Source organism: Hypomesus nipponensis, chromosome 10, assembly GCF_054491055.1.
Source record: "Hypomesus nipponensis isolate SF chromosome 10, ASM5449105v1, whole genome shotgun sequence".
NCBI classification, from domain to species: Eukaryota; Metazoa; Chordata; class Actinopteri; order Osmeriformes; family Osmeridae; genus Hypomesus; species Hypomesus nipponensis.
In genome coordinates this window covers 10,160,676-10,183,147 of record NC_140370.1, presented here as the reverse complement: position 1 = coordinate 10,183,147, position 22,472 = coordinate 10,160,676, and the positions used below count along the sequence as shown (strand labels likewise).

General features: G+C 42.0%; 1 protein-coding gene across 1 annotated transcript in view; it reads left to right on the top strand.

The window, feature by feature from the left end:
- The first annotated feature begins 2,425 nt into the window (after positions 1-2,425).
- Positions 2,426-22,472, top strand: part of LOC146271613 (receptor-type tyrosine-protein phosphatase mu) — a 101,142-nt gene continuing 81,095 nt past the window's right edge. Inside the window, exon 1 of the mRNA XM_084707486.1 lies at positions 2,426-2,722. Coding sequence (XP_084563612.1) covers positions 2,650-2,722 — 73 coding nt within the window. The 5' untranslated portion in view covers positions 2,426-2,649. The remainder of the gene's footprint in view (positions 2,723-22,472) is intronic.

The following is a 22,472-nucleotide window of genomic DNA, read 5'->3' as shown; positions in this document are numbered from 1 at the left end:
TGAAGATTTCCAGTGGTAGTAGGGGAGGGTTGGACACATTGAGCACAAAACACCCCTTTGACAATGCATTACGTAAAGTTGAAGTCAACTTACTTAACTGGAAAATGTAGAAGTACTTGAAAAGTACCAAAATTGTTCTTTTGATGAATTCTGAATAAAATACGTCAAAATTAAGAAAAATAGCACCTTTCGCAAATAAAAATCCCAAAGTGCTTCACAACAAAATGCAATATAACACTACAAATTAAGAATACAGGAACATTTTTAAATAGTACTTATGACAAACAACCATAAAAACCCCTTGACTAAATAAAAGCCTGCTTGAATAGCAAAGTCATGAGTTGCTTTTTAAAAGCTTCGACAGAAGTTGCACACTATATAAAAGGAGGCAAGACATTCCACAGCCTAGGAGCCACTCTTCGGAATGATCGATCTCCTCTAGTTTTAAAATGGGTACAGGGAACCACTAAAACCACCCAAAGACCTCAGATTACGAGTGGGGGTATGAAGCTGTATCAAATCAGAAATGTGGGGAGGAATTTGTCCATGCAGGGCCCTGAAAACATCTAGGGGCCAATAAATAACGCAGCAGAAACATTACTAATCAATCCTTGGTGCTCTTTCTACAATCATTTGTTTTGGGCAATCAAAAAGTTGGGATATCACAAACTCACTGATGTCTGGCAACCACATTAGATTAACAATGGAATAAGAATCTATAGTTCCCTATTGAAATAGGTTTGAGTCTTGCGATGCAATGCATCCTGCTGACAAACACGACTGCATGAGATGATGGGAGATTAATGATAAACAGTGTGGCACTGCTACTTTTCTAATTACTAAAACATGTAATTACCTTCTCCATCAGTCATTTGTGTTGTTCCCAAAGGAGAAATGTAATTCAACCAGATACTCCACATGCCAACTGTTCCTTTAACAATTAAAATATTTTGAAGACGTTGATTGAAATGTATTATACATCCAATGAACATCTTTGTAGAAATCCTTAGTTGCACTGTGTTCTAAAATGATATTATTTACTGCTGAGAGAGGAAAACAAAGTGGTACACAACTTCAATGCTGCCATGATGGAATCATCTGATCCTGTCAGGTCAAATCACATGTTTTCAAATTCAATCTCAGTGAGAGGTTCCAGTATTCTCCACAACATTTTACATTTAACTTATATAGTCACGCAACATTCAGCATCCAGCTTCCAGAACAAGTACCCACTATGATGTTATCTCCACACGGTTAACTTGTTTTCTGTTCTCACAGACTGAACCACCCTAGAAGCAGTCATAAACCTTTCTGATCAATAAATGGTTTATACACAATCACATCCCACCAGCTCATATCTCCTCTGCGATAAATATACAATATATGGTACTCCTGTTCTGTTTTATACACAGACAGTCACATTTGTAGGCTATATATAACAGCTATAGCTCCATGCATTTAGCTTTCTCTTGTTTATTTTGCCATCCAGTTACAGGGTAATATTCATTCACTATTTCCCAGACATCTTTGGCCAGAGGAGTTTGAATTTTGGCAAGCCACACTGTAATGGCAAAGACAATGCTTGCATACCAGAAAGATGAGTGGTTTCCCAACAGCTGATATATTACGCTATAGGTTGCTGCAACCCCCCAAAAAGTTAAACATCGTCCTTGACAGAAAGAGTAATTTAAGGGCTAAAAGAAGATCCATGCCAATCTCAATGCTATATAATTGGGGTAGAAACTGCTGCTTCGTGTAAAACACGATATATCCATTCATGCATGCTGAGATACCGGGTATCGCGCCATTGCATTGATTTAGTTTTCTGTCCCACGATAATTTACTTGTTTAGATACATAAGAATATATTTACGTTAGCTATGATATTGATCCGTTTTTCACAAAACATGTTAATGCAACAATAATGGGTATAATGACATCATCTGTAACATTCTGGATGACAGAGCCTTATTTTCCAATGCCAATTAATCATTTCTATGAATGTCACCCTGGGGTATCCTTTAAGAAGATCAGTGTACCAATCTGATCAGAGGACACAGAGGAATGACGAGAATGGTCTAGATGAATATGTAGTACATTATACCTGACATTGTAAAGACATACAATCAATTACAATTGAGTTTGTAACATTGTAGATTAGGAAATAGATAAAGTAGTTAAAGTCAAAACGACAACCGAATTATTTGTTACACAGTCATACACAAAGAGATTGATTGACAAAAGTGTAAAATAGGCTACACGGAAAACATGCAAATCTGTAAATCCCAGTAAATAACTCCAAAAAGGTAGGAGGGGACAGCATCGGTTCGATGAGCTGTTCTGACTCGCGCGTGCCAGCACAGTCAGAGCTCTAATACCCCCTCTACTGGAGAAAGCACGCGTACTTTGAGGCTTGCGGACCAGTCAGTGTGCCCGCGTAATTCTGGACTCCACATAGCTCCTCGAAGTCTGTAAATCGGAAAGCGGCACCATTAATAGCCTATTTATACACAATAATACGAAGGAAAGGAGGCTACAGTTTAGTATATTAGATATATCCTGTACAGGTATAATTCCACTTGCAACAGAGGAAGAGTTTGTCTTCAGTTAACCCCGCGGCGGGGGTTAACTCATCGACTGCAGTCTCGAGATGGATAAAGTTATCAATTGCCTATTTGCTGCAATAAGTCTGCTGGTGTCTGTTCGAGGAGAAGTGTTTAAAGGTATGAACATCTTAAGTATAAACAAAAAAATCGTTATTTGTGCTGTCATGCTTTTGTTATAGCTCGGGTAGGCAATAGACAGTTTCCAACTCGCCTCTTCTCCGCGCGCCGCGGTTCCCGATCAGGTGTACTTAGATGTAAATATGTTGTATAGTTTTGATTCTGTTTAAAAAGTTTTACTTGTGCAGTGATGTGTGATAGAGTACTTCGTTTAAAGTGAAGACGCTAGCAAGAGTAAAGCTTTAACAGGAGAATACAGTTAAAGTTAATTTTGGACAGGTTGCCAAATAGCCAGATTAAACAGATGTAGGCTTTGCTTCCATTACCACCGAACGTACTGCTTTGACATGCTTAAATACATGTGATGCTTCAGCAGGTGTGGTTAAACATACTGTAGTAACTCAGCCCCTCGCTAACTCCATGCGCTTTGAAATAATGCATATCCACACATAATTTCATTCTTCTTAGTCTTCCCCAAACTTTTAAATACGTTTCCTGAATTCAGTTTCAGTCCATGTCTTATAACAGCTGCCGAAAAGAGTGCATAATTGACAATGTTGTGTTTTGGTCAGCCTTGTAAATGATCAACAATGTTTGTAAGTTTGAACAATTGAGAGTGTAATTAGGATGGGGTTTCAAACTCCTATTAAAAGATTTGACTGGGGTGAACAAAGAACAGTTATGTTATCAATTATCAGCAACTACAGGCAACTTCTGAATAAGATTGGTGTCCAGTAGAGACGAGGCTTAGACGGTTCTTTTTCAGGTTTATGGTCTATATGTTTAGGTGTCAAATTTGTTCACATTGGACAAATGCAGTCTTGCACTCTTACAGTAGGCTACTGGACAGTAGTGCCTGGGGGGACATTTAACGGTTTAATTCCACTCCTAAAAGGGGTCATTTCAGCTGTCTGAACAATGGATTTTTTATGTGCAAGAGGTACATTATGTTCATGCTAATCAATACCAACATGAATTTTAAATGTTGAGCCTGAGGGTAATTTTAGGTTATCTACCTTGCATAAAGCTTTTTATCGTTGTTAATTGACACACTTTTTCAAATAAGTTTAATAGAATAAGAGTTTTTCCATATCTCTTATATTTGATAAACTACTGTGACTTAGAATGCTTTAAGTGCGTTCAACTATACTGTGGTATTGAGGTGTTAAGATGTTGTTGACAACTTTCATCTATTACTCAGAGAACCTGTTGGGGGCAGCATGGTACACTTCTAGTCGTATGGATGCTCATTGTATTGAGATCTAAACTGCTTCCGAGGACAAGACCAGTTAGGTACAGAGGCTAATGCTATTCTAATGTGATTTGGAAAGTTGTTTCTCTTCAAATATAACTGAAACAATTCCCCAAAATGTACAACCATGATGAACATGATTCATCTCAAACTTTAAAACCAAGAACATGTAACTATAGTGCAAATAACTCATAGTGGTTGATCAATCATCAAAGCAACACTATTATATATTTTGTTGATTTTAAGAAGTCCCTCGTGAACCAATCAGGGTCCATTTCACCTGAGGTTTCTGCATTTTGCTTGCTGTGGTGACTGGATGCCTGAGAAAGCAGAGAGATTTATTGAGGCGGGTGTTCTTCAGCCCCCAGTGGTACTCAAACCATCGATAAATGCTGTCCTAATTGCATGACCGTGTGTGTAAATATGTAAACCAGGAAGAAAATCAATTAGATCTTTTTTTACCCTATGACTGGATGATGGATTATCTACATATGTCTAGACGTGTAGAAGCTTCATCAGATGCAGGAACCATGTGAAACACATTGCAGCCTGTGTGTAAAAAATATTGTAAAACTAAGAAAAAATCTTTTTCCAAAAAGATTTAAAAAAAAATGGCTCACTTTACTTCACAGTTTCCCTCTACGTTTGTGTAGTTTTCATGAATATCTTTAGATCAGAGACAGGGAAGACTGTGAATTGAATAATATTACTAGCATCTAAAATATAGGAAATGGACAATTTTGGCTAAACATATCATTTTTGTGCATCTTAACGTTTTGCGCTGCTTTTAGCCCATGCTCCCAAACCAGAAACATCTGAAAACACAACCAATGAGTCCATTGTTGTGTATAGGGGGTCTTTCAAAGATTAAATAACAGTTTTTTGGCAGGCCCAAGCTTTGATATCTATATCCTTCTGACGGAGCACATTCAATTCTAGAGAGCTTTTTGTTATGTTTACCACCTTCTCTTACAGCCATAAAAGCTGTCTTGTTTTCTGATAGGGGTTAGCCGTGTGTTGAGAGTAATGCTACTGCTCTGGGTTCCAATGCAGTACTTTGTCATTGCAGAGTGACTGCCTCTGATAGTGTCCTGGTTGACCAATCCTGATTGCCATCCAAGCTATGACTTAGAGTATAACAACACGTTGTCTGTTTGTGAAGATAAACAGCACCTCATTTGAAGTCTGGCAATCATTTAAATTATGTTTCACTCATGAAAAGTATTTTTTTCCCTCTCCTTTATAAGGATAATAGAGACTGTTTTTCAGGAAGGTGTCTTGAAGGGTGGCAGCTTCTGTTGTTTGAGCCAGTGGAGAATGAAATTAAATATGTAGGCAAGTTTTAAGATTGTCTCAAAACATTAGATGATTGATTGATGACAGTATAAAGCAGAAAGTTTAGACATTTATATTCCGTGGTTGTGCTCACTGTGCTTTCAGAAATGTTTTTATTATGACAATAGCAGTGTATGTGTGACTCTATGGATATCATGTATGTTCAGTGCTGAGTTTTCTCTAAAATATGATATGTGTTAGACTTGTGTTTGTCTGGGTGAAAGCTCTCAGAATTACAGGGAATATTGGACACGTGTTTTAAGTGATATAGTGTTCAGACATTGCTTTACGCTACTCTGACACTGAATGCAGCATCATGTAAATTTAATCTTTACTTTCCACACACATCAGCCCAGTTAATGTCTTCTTACCATGACAATATACTGTTCATGTGACTATTACAAGCTTGTCCAGAGCTTGTTTAGGACACGGTTAAGTCTGTGTCCATACTTTACGGTTATGCCATTTCCCTCCCCGAATCAGGCAATCTTGACAAGCTGCTTCAAAGACACGAAAGCAACTTTGACTGCACGTCTCCAATACAGTTCATCTTTATATGCCCAAAGGGACACTCCACATTCAATCATTAACTGTTGATTTGCAAGTGATTTTATTTACATTCTGGAGAGCCTGTAATAGTTTGAAGTTCATTCTTGAAGCGGCTGATGTGAGGCTGTTATGCAGGAGTTGCAGTGGAATGGTAATTAGCCTTGAGATGTGACTGTGTGAAGGATGCTGGACAAACAGAGATGCTCTAATTATATACAGCTCCTTCTTCAAATGAAGAGGATAAAAGCTAATGAATCGCACACAGGCCAGCACAGGGGCTGGCTAATGAAGAGAGAGAGACAGATAGGGGGGAGTGAGGGAAAGAAAGAGAGAGAAATAGAAAGAGAGAGTGAAAAAGAGATGGGTGAGAAAGAAATAGATATGCTCGAGCAATTTTACTCTGATCTCATCATGGGTATCCAAACAGAAAAAAAACCAACAACTTGTTATTCAGCAGATTATGTATACAGAAGTTTGCATTCTTTGTAGGTGGCTGGGAGAGTCCAGACACTCAAGAAAACAGCGCTAATTAATGCTCCAAGGGTCTCAATTGTTATTAATGATAAACATTGGGAGGAAAGGAAGGGAGGAGTCGGAAAATGGATGGAGGATCCCAATGCAAGACCCTGTCTTCTTCATGGCCCTTATCCTGCTTTATATCTGGATTCTGGAATTGACAGACTATTTATTCAACTTAGATACCACCTAAGGGTCAGTGTACTGTATTGAAAATTTAAGAAATTCATACAATGACAAAGCCGAACTAATCAAAACGTCACTCCATGCACAGCTGTAAAGTTCCACCTGAAATCCCCCCTCCATAGGACAATCACACCACTCCCTAACTTTGAAGAAAAACTGCTTAATGTCAAAGTCCTGTCTTGTTGTCTGGGCTCACAACTGGGGGTACTGTAGGAGGTGGCAGTGGGGGGCAGCTGATGTTTCACCTTGTCTCATGCTATTTCTCTGCCTTTTGTCAGGGCCTCAAACAGTAGGCAGGTGCAGACGCCCCCCTCCCAACCAGGCCTTATGAGTATAACCACAGGCGAAATTCTCCATTACTGTCACTCTGAATCTGTTGCCGTCACATTAACGCACGGTGCACAGTCATTAATGCATTAGACCCTGTTTGAGCAAGAGTTATTTGCATTGGCTTTTTCATAGTTGGTTTTCCCTCGTGCTAAAAGCTGCCCTGAATGAACCTATCGGCCATTTAACTATTCAATAATGGAGCCATCCTTAAATTGAATTAGGCCACAAACAACCTACGATGTTTTTCCCTTAGTCTATTTTTATATCAATTAATGTGGTTTGAAAAGCTCCACCTATTCTGTATTTTACTGACTTGATATCCTTACCCAGTTGAGGTATTAAGTGGATAAATGTGTTCTGAACGTCATCGGTTTGAAACAGCAGTTCATCAGAAGCACCTTCCCAGCACATGATCTGAAAATTCACAGTGGAGCCCTTTGTTGGCTGCCTTCCCAATTCCTCCCCTCCTTCCTCGAAGCAGAATGTACCTGATTATGCTTCCATCGGTCACACACTTGGTGCCTGTTTGTAGGCTGTTATCTGTTTGCTTTGGAGGCACCTCGGGGAAGCAAATGGCTGATAAGAGACTGTTGTTCTGTAAACAGGCCTTTGACCTCCCCAGGCTGAGTTTGGCTCTTTTTCAAACAGCCTCTTTTCTATTGCCCCAGAGCCTAAACCTGTGTGTGACTAATCCCCAGGGGAGGTTTAATGGCATTACTGTACGCTCCATGCGTGCACAGGGTGGTCACATGGGAGCTGCCAGGACCTCAGGGCCCTCTGCCTGCAGAAAGGGGGTGTAGAGGAGGCTTGAGAAAGGATGCGCTGTTTCTCACAACATTCTGAAAATGGCGATGGTAGCTTGAATGACCTCTTTATGTGGCAACCCAAAACTAGCTTCAGGGACCATAGAAACACATTGCAATTTTCTAAACCTTTTTAACTCTAAACTTCATGATCCCCTCTGAAAAATAAAACACAAATGCCATCTTTTTGTTCGTCACCCCTGTTTGTCACTGATGCATACTTTGTTATTTTATTGTAAGTGATATGACAACAGTCCATCATTGTCTCCTCAAGGGACCGCTACTGGACCTTCACATTAGCATTGGGCAGATGAACAAGCTGTTTCAGGGGCAACTGCAAGCCACTGATGTCAACCCGCTCAGCTTACACGAGCCCTGTTTAATGTACCAGTCCGGTACTACAAAACATTTATTAAGTAGCCCGTAGCCAAAGGGTGTGCGGTGCAGTGTTGTATTAAATCAGCTTGGTGTTAAACACCCCTACATCTGTGTGGCTGTTGAGACACACAGCTGCAGGGCTCATGTAACAGAGCAAACACAAAACAATAACTGGAAAAGATGATGCACCGCTGAAGCTTAGCTTGCACCCTGTAATCAGAGTTTGCCACACGCTAAAGAAATTACAGGGCACTGGAGTCATTAGGGGCTGCGAGCAGAGCTCAGTGTTGCAAACGGAAACAGGTTGAAAACACATGTTTTGGGCATAATGCATGTCTGAATAAACAAAACAGAACAAACTGGACATTTTGATAGTAATGATAGTGCAGGGCTGGGGGATATTTGCTTGACTATTCTGCTGTAAAGACTTGCTATCAGGGTGAAAGAGAGAGTAATTAATGCAGAAGGCCTGTAGCGTCAATAGGCTTTCCAGCAACAGTATCATCATTCTGAGTCTTTACTGAGTAGTAAATCGTTCAGAAGTTCTCCCAAACCAGCTGCCCAAAGAGTAACAGACGGTTTCAAACGTAAATAGACTGGAAACATGAATATCAGATGTGGAATACAAAACAGCCGAAACAATATGTCGTAATTGGAACATATTTTCCAATATCATAACCAACTTAATGGGCTCGGATTGTTTTGACCAAATTGGATGCTCATTTTGGGCCAGAGCCTCACCAACACAGTCTCAAAGCTCTTTGCAAGTTTGTTTCCCCTAGCTTAGGTATTATTCCTACTGGGATCTCTTTGGTCATAGTCTTCTACCACACAGCCGTTTCCCTGCCCTTTTTAGTCATGGGGAGAGAAAGGGACACCAAACAGAGGAAATCATGATTGGAGTGGCCTGGTGAGCCAGGGTCATGCTGAGCCCAGAAGAAGGATGAATAATTCACTCCCCTGAGCCCCTGCTCCAGTGTGAGACTAATACTCAACAGCCCCTGTGAGGCCTGATGTCCCCTGACCACTTCTTTACTTGGGGAGAGCCCAACCCCAGCCTCACCCCAACGGTGCATTCACGTGAGCGTCAGAATGACATTGGTATGGCTAGAATGGTAGGTTGGAGATGTTTTGTCGGATGAGCATTGCAGAGGTGGTCAGCAATATTGTATTGAGTGAATTTAACATAGTTCCAGTGCTCACAGTAACGTATCATGGTTCGTATTTTCATTTTATCTTCATTTTATTCTGCTGTTCAATTATAGGTTTATTGTTTATTTTTCTGTGGGAGTGAAATGCCACTTGATTGATTGGTTAATGATGGATTATAGTAAGGTAATAGTTAATAATAATGTGCAGTACATGCTGCGACAGAAGGATTTAGCAGATGTAATGGCAGGCTCTCTCTAGATCGCGGTGCTACCTCTGACTATTGTGTCTCCTAAACCTGTCTCTCCAACTTTGTTCCCTGCATTGGTTTCTATAATTATCTGAACAAAAGACACTCATGAATGCACAAAGACATAACAAGCATTCGCAGATTGACTGTATGTCAGTGTAAGAGTGCGTAGGCGATCGTGTGTGCGCTCGCAATACGTGTGTGTGCCCTCACAATGCTTTGCGTGTCACTTCATGCGTGTGTGCAATCGCGGTGACGAGTGTTAACCCAGCGAGGGCACGTGTGTGTGTCTTCTGTGTGCGTGGGGGCCGGGGATGTGTGGGTGCTCGGTGTGGGCGTCCTGCCTGCGTGCCTGTCTGCATGGGGTTTGTTTCCTCTGAGGTCCTGCTTGTCAGGTGGTGGCCCATCTGAGGCTTATTATCAGGGATGTGTCAGTGCGCAGCAGGCAGCCCAGCTGATACCTTAATGAATCTAGGTCTTGACTAATTGGTGATACTGGGGCATCGGGGATTGAAGGAGGAGAGAAGAAGAAGGCTGCAACCGCCTTCACACCAGTTTATCAGGGAAGTCATGATCATTTGTTGAAGATTGTTGAGGAAGAAACGGCATACACGCTTTCTATCAAAATCCTGAAATTGCAAAGCCCCCACTGAAATTGGCAAGACCTGATCCTAATTTGAAGTTTTGTCTTCAATTGACTTTTCTTTTTTAGTCCTGGCACTTTACATTATACTTTGGCAGCCTTCCATAAGTCATCACATTGAAATAAATGATTCTTTGGACTGAAATAAGTGGTAATTACCCTTATAGGGCATAACCAGGGAGGGGATATTTGCACAGCAGCAACCAACTTTTACTGTGGACAAAGTAGCCAAGAGGCATGAGACCCCAGACATACTGGAACAGCCAGTGGTTCTCCCTATGCTTCACTAGGTCAGCTTTGACTCTCCACTTTCCATCCCCCCAGAGGAGAAAGCATGCCCTGGCTACTGCTGCTGCACATACCAGAGCTCCAGGGCTTCTTCCAGGGTGTCAGGTCTGACCTTTCACTTGTGGTGGGAAGCAGGGAGGGGATGTGTGTTTGTGGGGGTGCTTGGGTAACCTAGATCTCTCGTGCCCCTGGCTTTTGGTAGCTCTTGGCAGGTCAGGGGAACTCTTGGCGTGCAACCTCCAGGTCTTGAAATAATGGTAAAGTTTGGTTATTTTTCTACCTTCTCTCAGTCTAACAAATGACTTAAATTGCCATAAAGAAGGAGAAGGGACAAGAAGAATCCTTTAATTATCTCACAATGTGAACACACACTTATGCATGGAGCAGAACATGTTAACTCCATGCAGATAGGCCCAGGAGATCAACCTGAGCATCGACAGGCCCAGTGTGGCAATCGAACCCAGAACCTTCTTGCTGCGAGGAGGCATGCCATACATAGATCATGACTTGTCACCTCCATATGAATCATGTTGATGACCATCTGCTACAAAAACATGCAACACTTTTGCTAGACAGCAGCTCTCGGTCACTGTAGACACTGACTTCCACCTCCACTTGACAAATTTTCCAGTGCTGAAGAATGTGGTTACCATCCTATACTACAGAACTAGGGCCTTGTCGCCATGTGAGACACCTTTTGGGAAAATCAAGTGACACTGGATATCCCAAAACAGTAGGAATCTTGCCTGTGAGGATCTTCAATACAAACATTAAATCCAAACTAGTCTTCACACACGACCAGGGAAACATCACAGAAAATATTGTCTTGCTCCAGCACACCACTTGGTCCCATCTGCCAGTAATGACAAATCCAGTCCAAGTTTATGATCTTGCTGTCCTTGACTGCTTTGGTGAGATCAAAGAAGGACACAAATTTACATGAGAGATTATGTATGAGTTGTAATTAGCTGCCTCTAGAATGACAACAAAAAAGATGATTTTGCATCATGCGGTTTAAAGATGAAAAGAAGGTAGGATGAAATGTATTTTTCCAGGTCTTAGTTGTAGTGTCACACTTTAATTGAAGAAATCCCTGCAGATTGCCCAACTTTAATGGGAGCACCTGACTGAAATAGATAAATTAGGATTAGTGTTATTAATTCATGGGTGTTCATTTTCTCTGGTATAAGTACATGTTTTTTTTTTGATGGCTAGCATTATAATTTCCTGCATCCAAGGTTACAGGAGGATACTACAGGAGCATAGTGTGTGTAATATATATATATATATATATATATATATATATATATATATATATATATATATATACATATTATATATGTATATATATATATATATATATATATATATATATATATATATATATATATATATATATATATATATATATATATATATATATACATATATAATATGTCTGTGTGTGTCAGCCGTTATGCACAAATCTACTTCACTCTCTTCAAACTGTACCACGGTAATATTAGACCATTGCAATCAGACATAAGATATTGGCCATTGGTATCTGTCAATTGATACTGTCCATATTGTAGGCTACAGCTGCCTTTCAGTTTGTCCTTGTGCTGACTGAGTCACAGAAAGCCTTTGGTATTATAGGTTTACAGTGAATGAGAAAAGGATTCTTGAGATGTATCAATTGACAACGCTGTAAAAAAAAAAAACATTTAAAAAAAGTAGTTCAACCATAGTGTGTCATTAGAGGCAATTTTATTGTCACAGAGAGGGTCAGCATTGAGGTCACACTGTTTTGTGTGTATGTTGGACTATGATCTAAAATCCTTTTTGTAATATTCAGTCTTATCATTCTAAGCAGCTTGGGGAAGTGGAAGTTCATCCTGCATACTTGTGAAAGGGTACTACTTTTAGAGATTAAGTAGGGCGCCCTCAGATGTGCACACCTTATTTTACTTACTTACTTACACACACACACACACACACACACACACACACACACACACACACACACACACACACACACACACACACACACACACGCACGCACACACACACACACTGCTGAGCAACCACAGTAGTGTACTTAGAGGTACCCTCCTATAGGAGGAGCTGACATTTTCTCTACAAACTCACCTTTACAGTAATGTCTGACTGTGGATTAAATATATTATTCTTATCTTTACTGCATCATGTGTTTCAGAATCACAGCTCTGATAGCCTTTCGGATTTTTGGTGTGCTGTCGCCGTGTTTGGTGGAGATGCCGGGCTATTTTAGTTTTGCATCAGTGGTGTGTGTTCTAAATGTAAATTATACTATACTTAATCAGACAGGGTGACGATCTGCAATGATATTTTAACATTTACATTTGGTGTGCATCGTGGCTTCTTGTGAAAATGTAAGAGCTAACATTGCTAGTCCTTTGGTTTAAATGGTGGAGCGTTCATATGCCAGGCTTAATTAATGTTTCGCTTGAGTTGCTCCAAATCTGTCAGTCCTGTAATTCCAGGAGGGATATTATCCTTTGCCCGTTAATAAGTTTTTAAACATCTTTTCAATTTACTTGGGACTAGGTAGAGATTTGCTTAACATGTTTAATATATCTACACCACTACTCTCTAAGGAGAAGTCAGAAGATGATGTCTTGCAAGGTTGTTTTCTTTTTTTACTCTTTCAATACTTCAGAATCCATTGTCATTTGTGTTCTATTAACCAAAAATGTGTCACTGGATACTGCAAAGTGGACCACACTACAACTGACATAGTTTAAGCTAAATAAATAACTTGTTATAATTAGCACAAATAGTGTCAAAGTCCATTTATGAGTTCGATAACTCCCACTGACCTGGTTATGAGTGCATGTTTCTTTACGTAAATACTGGTTATGGAAATGCTCATCCAGGGCCTGAGATGGGCAGCATTCCACATGGGTGACCACGTTGATGTTAAAGCCTTCTAATATCTGGCAGCTCCCTGTCTGACTCAGAATAATGAGGAAAGCACTTGAAATCCTTAACAATCTCACCAAACATGCCCACTTTGCCCCCAAATTGGACAGATTAGCTTTTATTTCATCTTAGTGGGAAAAATGGGCACTTTATGCTTGAAAAGTGATTTCTGGTACCAAATCAAAGCACAAAGAAAGAACATGTTGGTTCTTAATTAAAATGACATCCACTGTGTTTTACTGTACTTCACTCTGTTGAAAAACACACACTGCCACTGTAACGTTTTATTGCTCTTAGCACAAAAGGAATGGCGGCATTCATGTTCCCGTGACTGCAGGCACAATGTGAGGTGCTGGGCTCCGTGGCAATGCTGGAGCCGACAGGACTGGAGGTCCCGTGGCGAAGGAAACTAGTCGTAAACCCACCAAAGCCCCCCTCCTCCCCAGCCATCCCGGCTGTCCTCACGCTGGTGCTTGTGTAGCCTGAGGACACAGCTCCACGGCGCGTCCTCCCGGGGCGAGACGTCTCCAGCGCGGTGACAGATCTAGGGAGACAGAGAGCACATGGGCAGGCAGACACCTCGCTCAGGCGCCCGCTGCCATTTACAACCTCCCGCACCTTCCGCTGGCATTTCCCTTTCTCACCCTCCTCTTGAACCATCATGGAGTGGATTCCAGTGGATGCACACTAGTAGAAGGGGTGCGTGGAAGGAGGAGGGTATGTGCTGAACATGCAGGAGAGTATAAGAAACTCAGTTAGCTTCACTGGATGTTCTTGTAGGTTATTTTTTCATTCGTGCAGTTTTGCTTCTCACTCATGAGGTTGGGGATGATGTTGAAATGTTAAAAGCCTTGAGTTGTTGCAGCTGCCCCTGCACAAGTCAGAGGGGGTGTGGTTCTCTGTCACCATGGGAGGAAGGATTGACACGATAACAACCAATCACCTCTCACCCCTCGCCACCCAGCAGCACATGGACTAAATCCCCCCACCCCCCAGTGCTCTGTAAAACAAGGGGGTTTTGTCAGCGACGAGGGCGTTGCATCCCTCTTAGTCTTTGCCAACGGAAGCGCAATTGCTGCGCCTGCCAAAGCCCGGAAAAAAAAAGAAAATACCCAATATGCATTTTATTTTAATACCATTCCATCAGTTCCCAGAATTACTCTGCATGATAGTATAATGAATGCAGTGCCTGTTAGGTTTCTACATAAAGCTGTTTTGCCAGTAGGATGAATAATTCATACTAGCCCAAAGGCAATAAATCAGCCAGGCAAGAACTAAGAAAATTAGCAACCAATTAGTGTTTATTCATGGTGAGTAGTCTGTTTTTTGTTCCTCGACTTAATGCAAAAAAAAAAATAGGGCCAATAAAAAGTTTTGGTGGCTTCTCTGACTTTCTGAGGGAAGTTGAAGAGCGGCTGGGGAGAAGGAAAACAAACACCCCATGTCTCCTCAACCATGACTCTGTCAGTCATTTGACTGACTGGCAGCTCTCTTATGGCTCTCTTTTTTTCCCTTCTAGTTCTCTCTACCTCTCTATCTCTCGCCGGTCTGTTTGTCTCTCTCTGTCCCCACTGTCTTCCTCTCTGTTTGTCTCTCACTCGGTCTCTTGCTCTCCCTGTCTCACACATCCCTGGCACATCTGAGTCAACAGATCCACAGATTGATCAGATCTCAGAGTCAATCATGTAAAGGGGCCTTTGTTGACTGAACTGATGTGAGGTTCTTGATGTGAGGTTCTTGCTGGTGAGCCACAGCTCTGTCTCCCTTGTGAAGGTAGCCCCGCCCCCCTCACACACACCAACACACTTGCACCCCCCCACCATCCTCTCCCTTCCCCAGTGGTCTGGCAGCCTGCCCACACACATTGGTAGTCGTTAGTTGTCACTGGAGCGAAGCGACCCGTCGCTCTGATTCGCAGGGCCCTGTTGTTGAAAGTGATCGCTCTTGCCAAGGAGAAACCCTCAGCATGGATAAATGGACACTGAACAGCATGCGAACAGAGAGATAAAAATGGCAGAAAGAGGGGAAAATAAACTAGTCAGTCTGGGAGTCCAGTCAAGCTTTTCGACACCAGAATCATTGTGGCTGGTGAGGCTTGCGAAGGCTTGTCAGTGCTGGATTTTGAGCTGGTGCAGACTGCTTTCCAGCACTCACCATAGCTTTTCTATTATAGATATTTGAACAGAACAAAGTTCTTTGTCCATTTGACACATTTCTCAAACTCACAATTCAGTTCACAAAGTCAAGGAGTGAAGAAGTTGTCTGGAGCCAATTTCATAAAAGACACGTCCTGTTCTGTGGGCGTGAAGGTTTATAAGAATCAGAAACGCCATCGACAGACAGGAGGATAAGAGAAAGAAAAGACCACATCACCACAGATATATTAGGTTTGCTCTCTCCCACCTACACATTCCCCATTATTCCTTTGTCAAGCTTTGATTGTGAAGAAATATTCAGCTGTGCGGGTCTTGTCATGAGCGTCTTTTGTGAGCTCTGTCTGAGGCATCTGGTCTCTGAGCCAGCCATTGTGACGGCTGTGAGATAAGGTAGGGCCAAGTGACAGGACCCATCCGCGTTGGCCAGGAGCTTTTTCAGACTCACTCGGATGTGGCAGAAGCGCAGTTTATTACACAAAGTCATTTACTTGCTCACCCTTAATAAATACCTGGCAGCTGAAGGAAAAGACAGCGCCTACCCCCGGATGTAGATAGGAGGCCTCAGAAAAGCACGGCTCCTACTTTGCTGTCTTTTCCCACCATCACAACGGTTTTCGTACATTTTGTGTAGCTGTTTGCCGTGGAATTTCATGTCAGGATTGGCCCCGAATATGGCTTGACTTACTGTGTGACCTTCTGGTGTTCACAGCCTCGACTTCCACGGTGGATTCTGTTACTGAGTGTCAGTTAATATGCCCCGACTCATGGTGGACAGCACATGTCACAAGCTGTGGCTTCAGCAGCCGTCCTGTGTCAGCCACTTGCTAAGTGCCTCGGCGACATGACAGTCCCTAATTAGACACAGCCTTCGTTAACACGCTCCCACCTAAATAATACAATTATATCTGTGGCTTCTGCTTTTCATCTGTGCAGTCATTATGACTGAACCGTAGCTTAGAAAAATGTGTGGCCAAGTTTTTTTTTTTAAAGGTCCTCTACATTCATTAATGGCACTGTGGCTGGAGGCACATTTTTGCTAAAGTAATTTGAGACTTTTTTTTTTGTGCACACCTTGCAATTTTTTAAAACAAATTCCCTAAATGATACAGACACATTTGTTTGGAATTGGTTGAAGTCTACCGTATTGATATTTGGGAAAATAGAACAAAGCCAGCATCCATGCTTACGTTCCTGATCAGTATGGTAGTACTCTGGGAAGCTTGCCAGCTTTCTGTCTCGCTTATTAGTTAGAGTTAGTTTGAATTTGTATTATTTATTTTTATACACGTGGGCTGTTTATAAACTTAACTTGAATTGACTACTTTATATTTGAGAAAACCTGTTTTGCACATGCATATGGAAAACATTTCTTAATTGCTAGCACACTACACTTGACGCGAGACAAGCCTCATTCTCATGACAGGTCAGCACAACAGATGGCCATATAATAATGTGTATTGACTAAAAGTACAGCTTTCTCTTAAACATCTGGATACAAGTGGAATCCTTAGTGACTTTCCATTGCGATGTTCAAACAAAATCGTATTTTCACTCACTCCTTTCAGTGTTCCTGGCACATGGTAGTAAGTGTAAATATGCAGACATGAAAAGTTTCTCATTATCTTCCTCAGTCCTAATTGGAATGCAACTTTATTTCCTCCCAGCCTCCGTCTCTCTGTGGTTTCAAAAGTCCACATTCAAATAATTCCATAGTGAATGTTCTAAGGAAATGGGAACCGTACATGGAAGGCTGGTTGTTGTCTATCTCCCCTTAGCTAATCACTTTTTAGCACAGATGGAGATTTCAGAGTGTAGACTTGTTTTCTCAGAAGGCAAGTCCAGTATGTGTTCACTTCATCCCTATAGCACCAGCGCTGGCAGCCGTTATCTTAGTGCGGAGTGTAGAGAGGGAAAATCCCCCTGCAGCCCTGCCTCCTGCGCTACAGTAGCGCTCAGTAATCCCACAATACCTTGCTGCCTGGGGCTACATCAGTGCTCACTGCAGGCTATGTTCAGCACTATATGCTACTGTAGGCTATTCTAATCTAATGAGCTGTCATACGGTGCGAGAAGGATTATCTTTTTGACTCAGCGCAGAATTGTGTCAGAGGGGAGACCCATCTAGTGACTCTTGGAGAAGGCTTATCAACCAACTGTGACCAGCGGGTCATATTGATGTTGGTGATGTTTTGAACACGTTGTCTCTCTCTGAGGCTGTGCTGATGTGTCTGGGCGCGATACAAGGCCCCGGCAGCACTGCTAGTCTGATGACTGATTGATTTAGCTCTTTGGGCCAAGAGAAGATATAGCCTAGGCCTCAGGGATGGTCAGACTGGCTTGTTTTTGCTCAAGTGTATTCTAAGAATCCTGACCTTTGTGGTTCATTCAGCCAAAACCACAAAGGAAAATGACCTTGGGCCTCAGATTGATCGATTGACAGACAGTTCTGTTTATAGATGATCAGCCGCTGGTTAGATTTTCTCAGGAACGAGCACACCCCAGATGGCTTTATAAAGCCCAAGTCAGTCGTACTGACCACACAGTATCTCCAGCCTCCCTTCTAACCACACCTGAAATGGACCTCCATCTTCCCCTTAGTGCTTGTCACACTTTTAATGAGAAATCCCATACTGTAACAGGAAATCTCAGCTGCTCCTGACTTCACAGGTTTTCTGGTTCCAGCCTAATCCTGATGACCATTGAGCTGGATGCTGTAGTAGGCTAGTTAGTCCCTAGAATGATCCTTCACAGGACACAAAGGCAGACTGCAAGCGATAGAAGCACTATAGTACCTAATACTACAGCCAAGACTATACCCTGATGTGAAAATACCATTGGGGTTGTTCAGTGATGTATGGAGTTGGACAGTCAATGGAAAAAATAGGTCAAGAGCCTTCTTATAATAATTGGATTTAATAATTCAAAATATTAATGAGGCATTACACATTCCCTGCGGATTCATTTTGTTTTGTTCAGGATTTATTCATGCTACCTGACAGTTTGAATGAGCAACAGACATGGTGAAAACAATTTATTTTTGGTCAAGCTTTATTTTGTCATTGCTCGGAGATGCAAACCTATTTTCATTGTTTAAGACAGGATTAGCCAAGTAAACAGATGGAATGTGAAACCCTGCGTTTTCCTTCTTGTTAACCTTGTTCTACTGTAGTGCAATACAATGTTTTTGGAGTCAGGCCTAATCAGTTTACTGACTATTTTCCATTTGAGGTCAACTGTTTCCTTATAATGCATGGTTATTCATATAGATTTGATCCACCTGTTGGATCTTTACTGCAACTGGACCGCAGACTCTCCGTCTGGCTAGCAAAAGCCTGCGCGTGGACACACACACTCACACAGACACAAATACACATACAGCTGGGGTTACAGTGTTTATATTCTGTGGCGTTCCGCATCCGCTTTCCCTGACCCAAAGGGATTAAACCTGGCCATGGGGTTTTCTCTCAGGTAGCAGATTTATGGAGCCTCGACAAAGAAACAAAGGCTGAAGATGTGTTTGAAGTGTGCAGGGGGAAGACCGTAAGACAGCTCTTTGAAAAAGCCCCCGCTGGGATTGAAATCTCTTCAGCCACACCTGCCAGGGCCGGTCCACGCCGTAACCTTTCACCCTGGCCCCGGCGCTGCTGGCAAGCCCGCCTTCAAGCTCTAATCCATACACAGTGTTGTCAAAGATCAAAGAATCTATTAGTTATTTCAACTGATTTCTTTTTTTTGTCGTTTTCAGTTCTCTCTTCATGAGGGACTGTAAAAACCTCTCCTCGCGTTATCTAATTACTGTAGCTGCAATGCTCTCCTAATTCCTCAACATTCAACCTTGAATTATTCCCTCTTTCCTTCATAAAAACAAGCATTTGTTCCAGATCTTGAAATCAACAAAGCATGTTAATGTTCTTGTTTATTTCCATGATCAAACATAATCACCCTCTCCTCTGAAGGGGAACTCTCTTTGGGGTCTTTTATGGCATTGTAACTTGCACATTTCACAAATTTGTTTTCTGGGAACTCCCAACAAAGAGAGGCAATGCACTGCCACCGAAGCTGACGTGTGCTTTTCCTCTCTGTCAAGGCCTTGTTGACTTTGCCAGGTTTGGAGAAAGGTTCAATCTAAAGGGTTATCTGCTATTGGACAGGGATGCTGTATTCCATTGGAGTTTGTCAGGTGGTTCTCAGCATGGAACAAGTTTTTTTTTCCTCACTCATTCAGAGAGCTCTGAGACAAGGTGGGGATCTATTTGCTGAGACGGGCCAAGGGTTTCTACGCTCCCTGTCTCCCATTGACCATTTTCCATTTGTAGCTCCAGCCAGGTGGCCCATCGCACCTGATCGAAAACTGTATGAATTGGACCCAGAGGAAGTTTAATTCCAGGCCTCATAGTATTGAGCTGGCACCTGGTTGTGAATCAATACAGTGTCACACCAATACCTGAGTGATCCTGTGTTTAAGCTGGTATGCAATCCTTACTTGTGTGGTAGTAGGCTATTTAATGCCGTACAGTTTCGGGTTTAACAAACCCCTTCTGACATCTTTATACAACACAGCCATGACGACGTAGCGATAAAGCAATACAAAGAAGAATCCAAAATGTATCGAACAAGAATATATCACTTCTAAATATAACATAATAGATCATATCCTTCCCCCAAATCTGTTTTTGATTTCCAACATGCTGGAATCACACACTGGTAAGCAAAACAAACAAGCCCATCTCTCTCTGTCATTCAGAGTATCAACAGGCATTAAGCTGTGTTGGAAACAGCCTCGTTTCCCTCTCTCTGGTGGAGCAGCCGACAGCAGCCTCCTCTCCCCTTGAATAAAGAGAGCAATGAAGATGAGGGGAACAATGGGAGGAGAGGCATTGTTAACCAGCTTTGTTGCTGTCAGCCCAGAGTCAGAATGCGCTTCAGCCGACGCTCTGCAAACTAAACACTCCACTTACTCCTCCGCTCGCTCTCTCGCCCGCTCAGCCTCCCTCATACATTTACATGAGCACAGCAGGTGGTTGTCCTTAGTCTTCCAATCAGATTAAATCTGATCTTCAGCGTTGTCGAGGCCCTCCCCTTCCTTCGCGGTGCAGAAAGGAAGCGGTTGGTCGCCTTCCCCAAGTTACCTACCCTGAGCTGTATGATTTGCTGTTGCTTCAACAGCACTATCAAGCTGTGACACCAAATGGACCTTCCATGAAATGACGATAAACATTATCTATAGTGTTACCACCACTCGCTCTTGTGCTCTGAAGGAAATTGAATCTTCACTGTTTTCACTCCAGAATAACAAGGATGAGATTCAAGCTCATCTCTTGAGTTTGACTGCATATTCATCTTAATTGCTACCTGGCAGAATCTAGAAATTGTGATAGATTTGAAGTAATTCACTGGAAAGTCTTGACAAGTGCAGAGGTAGAAATGTCAAGAGAACTGGCATGGCGTGCTTAACTTGACAGCCATCTGTCTTTGTTGAGCATATCTGAAAAGCAGAGTGCCTGTTATCTCTGTTATGTACCTAACCATGTACATGGGGAGATTTGATCATGAACTAAGTAGTGCTCTCACTGCACGACACATTCATCATGTTGATATTCGGCTGACAGCAAAGCAACCTGTCAGGGCAAAGTTGTGTAGCATTGGTAAATTCTAAATATTGTTGTTGAGTTTTAGTGAAAATGCATGAAATGCATAAGGTAAGTACATCAATTCTGCATCCGCTGTTATTTAGCGAAGACATCCTGCAATGTTTAGTTGCTGTCTTATTCTTGGTATAGTAGTTTAGGTTTGTTAGTCAGTTTTGCCTTTCAAAACATTACAGCGAAAACCACTTTACTAGCAGGGCAGATTATCTGTGGAAATCTCCACTCTGACTCTCTTTAGTTCTCCCTAAATCAATGTAGGGAACAGCACGATGTGATTGATAATGATATTGAGATTGATTGTCTAAATCCCCCTCCCTACTTCAAAGTCCCCAAACAGACAGTATATATACATGCAATTCAGTGCTGCGATAGGACTTGGCAGGAGCTGCCAATAGATAAGTGAAATAAGGCCAGAGTGAAAAAGGCCTATCAGTCCCTGAGGGGCTTAGCTGCAGGATTGTGAAGCTCCAAACTTGCTGTGGTGGAGTGAGATAGTCGGCATTGGTTTTAAATTACCCCAGATTGCCTTGTGGTTTCAGTCTACGGGGACGCCAGGAGACAAGACGTGTGTTAAAACAAGTTCAGCCATTGAAGCAGATTGGGGTGGAGAGAAGACCTGCGATTTCCTAGCCAGACAGAACAGGTTGGAAGGACAGTAATTGCTGAATTGGCAGAGGAGCCAAGGAGGTCTAGCAGCAATGATATCTGCCAGAGGGAGACTCCAGAAGTTCTGATGTGTAGAGGAGTTAATGTCTCTAAGGAAAGGTAGTCTATCAAATGACAAACCTGAATGTATGCAAGCTACATTTTATGAAAATGGCACACCAGTCCTCATTATTTCACCATTTCTCTTCAAGAATTATATTTTGTCTGAATTCAAAGATGATATGGGACTGATGCCCTGGTTTCTCGCATACTACATAGCAATAATTCATCTGTGTTCGGCCTTTTGACAGCAAAGTCTAAAGCTGTAATTGTTTAGCAAAAAATGTTGATTATGAGGACTTCAGTATTACAATTGCCAAAAGAGGAAGACATACATGTGTAACTCTTAGTGTGACTTTTAGTGTGATACTGTTCAGTGTCCATCTTATTGGTTTGTAAGTTTCCATTATGAACCCCAAGACAGTGATTCACAACTTATACCTTCACCAACCGTATTCACACAGGCACGGATGTCCAATACAGTCCTCTGCTGCACCAAACTTTTGCACAGCAGCATTTAATGTCGAAAGTTTACTTTTGTTACAGGTGCAATAACAAAAGCCTTTTAAGTCTGACTGGAAAATCTTTAGGAGAAATTGGCTCCAGCATTGAGGGGTTGAGT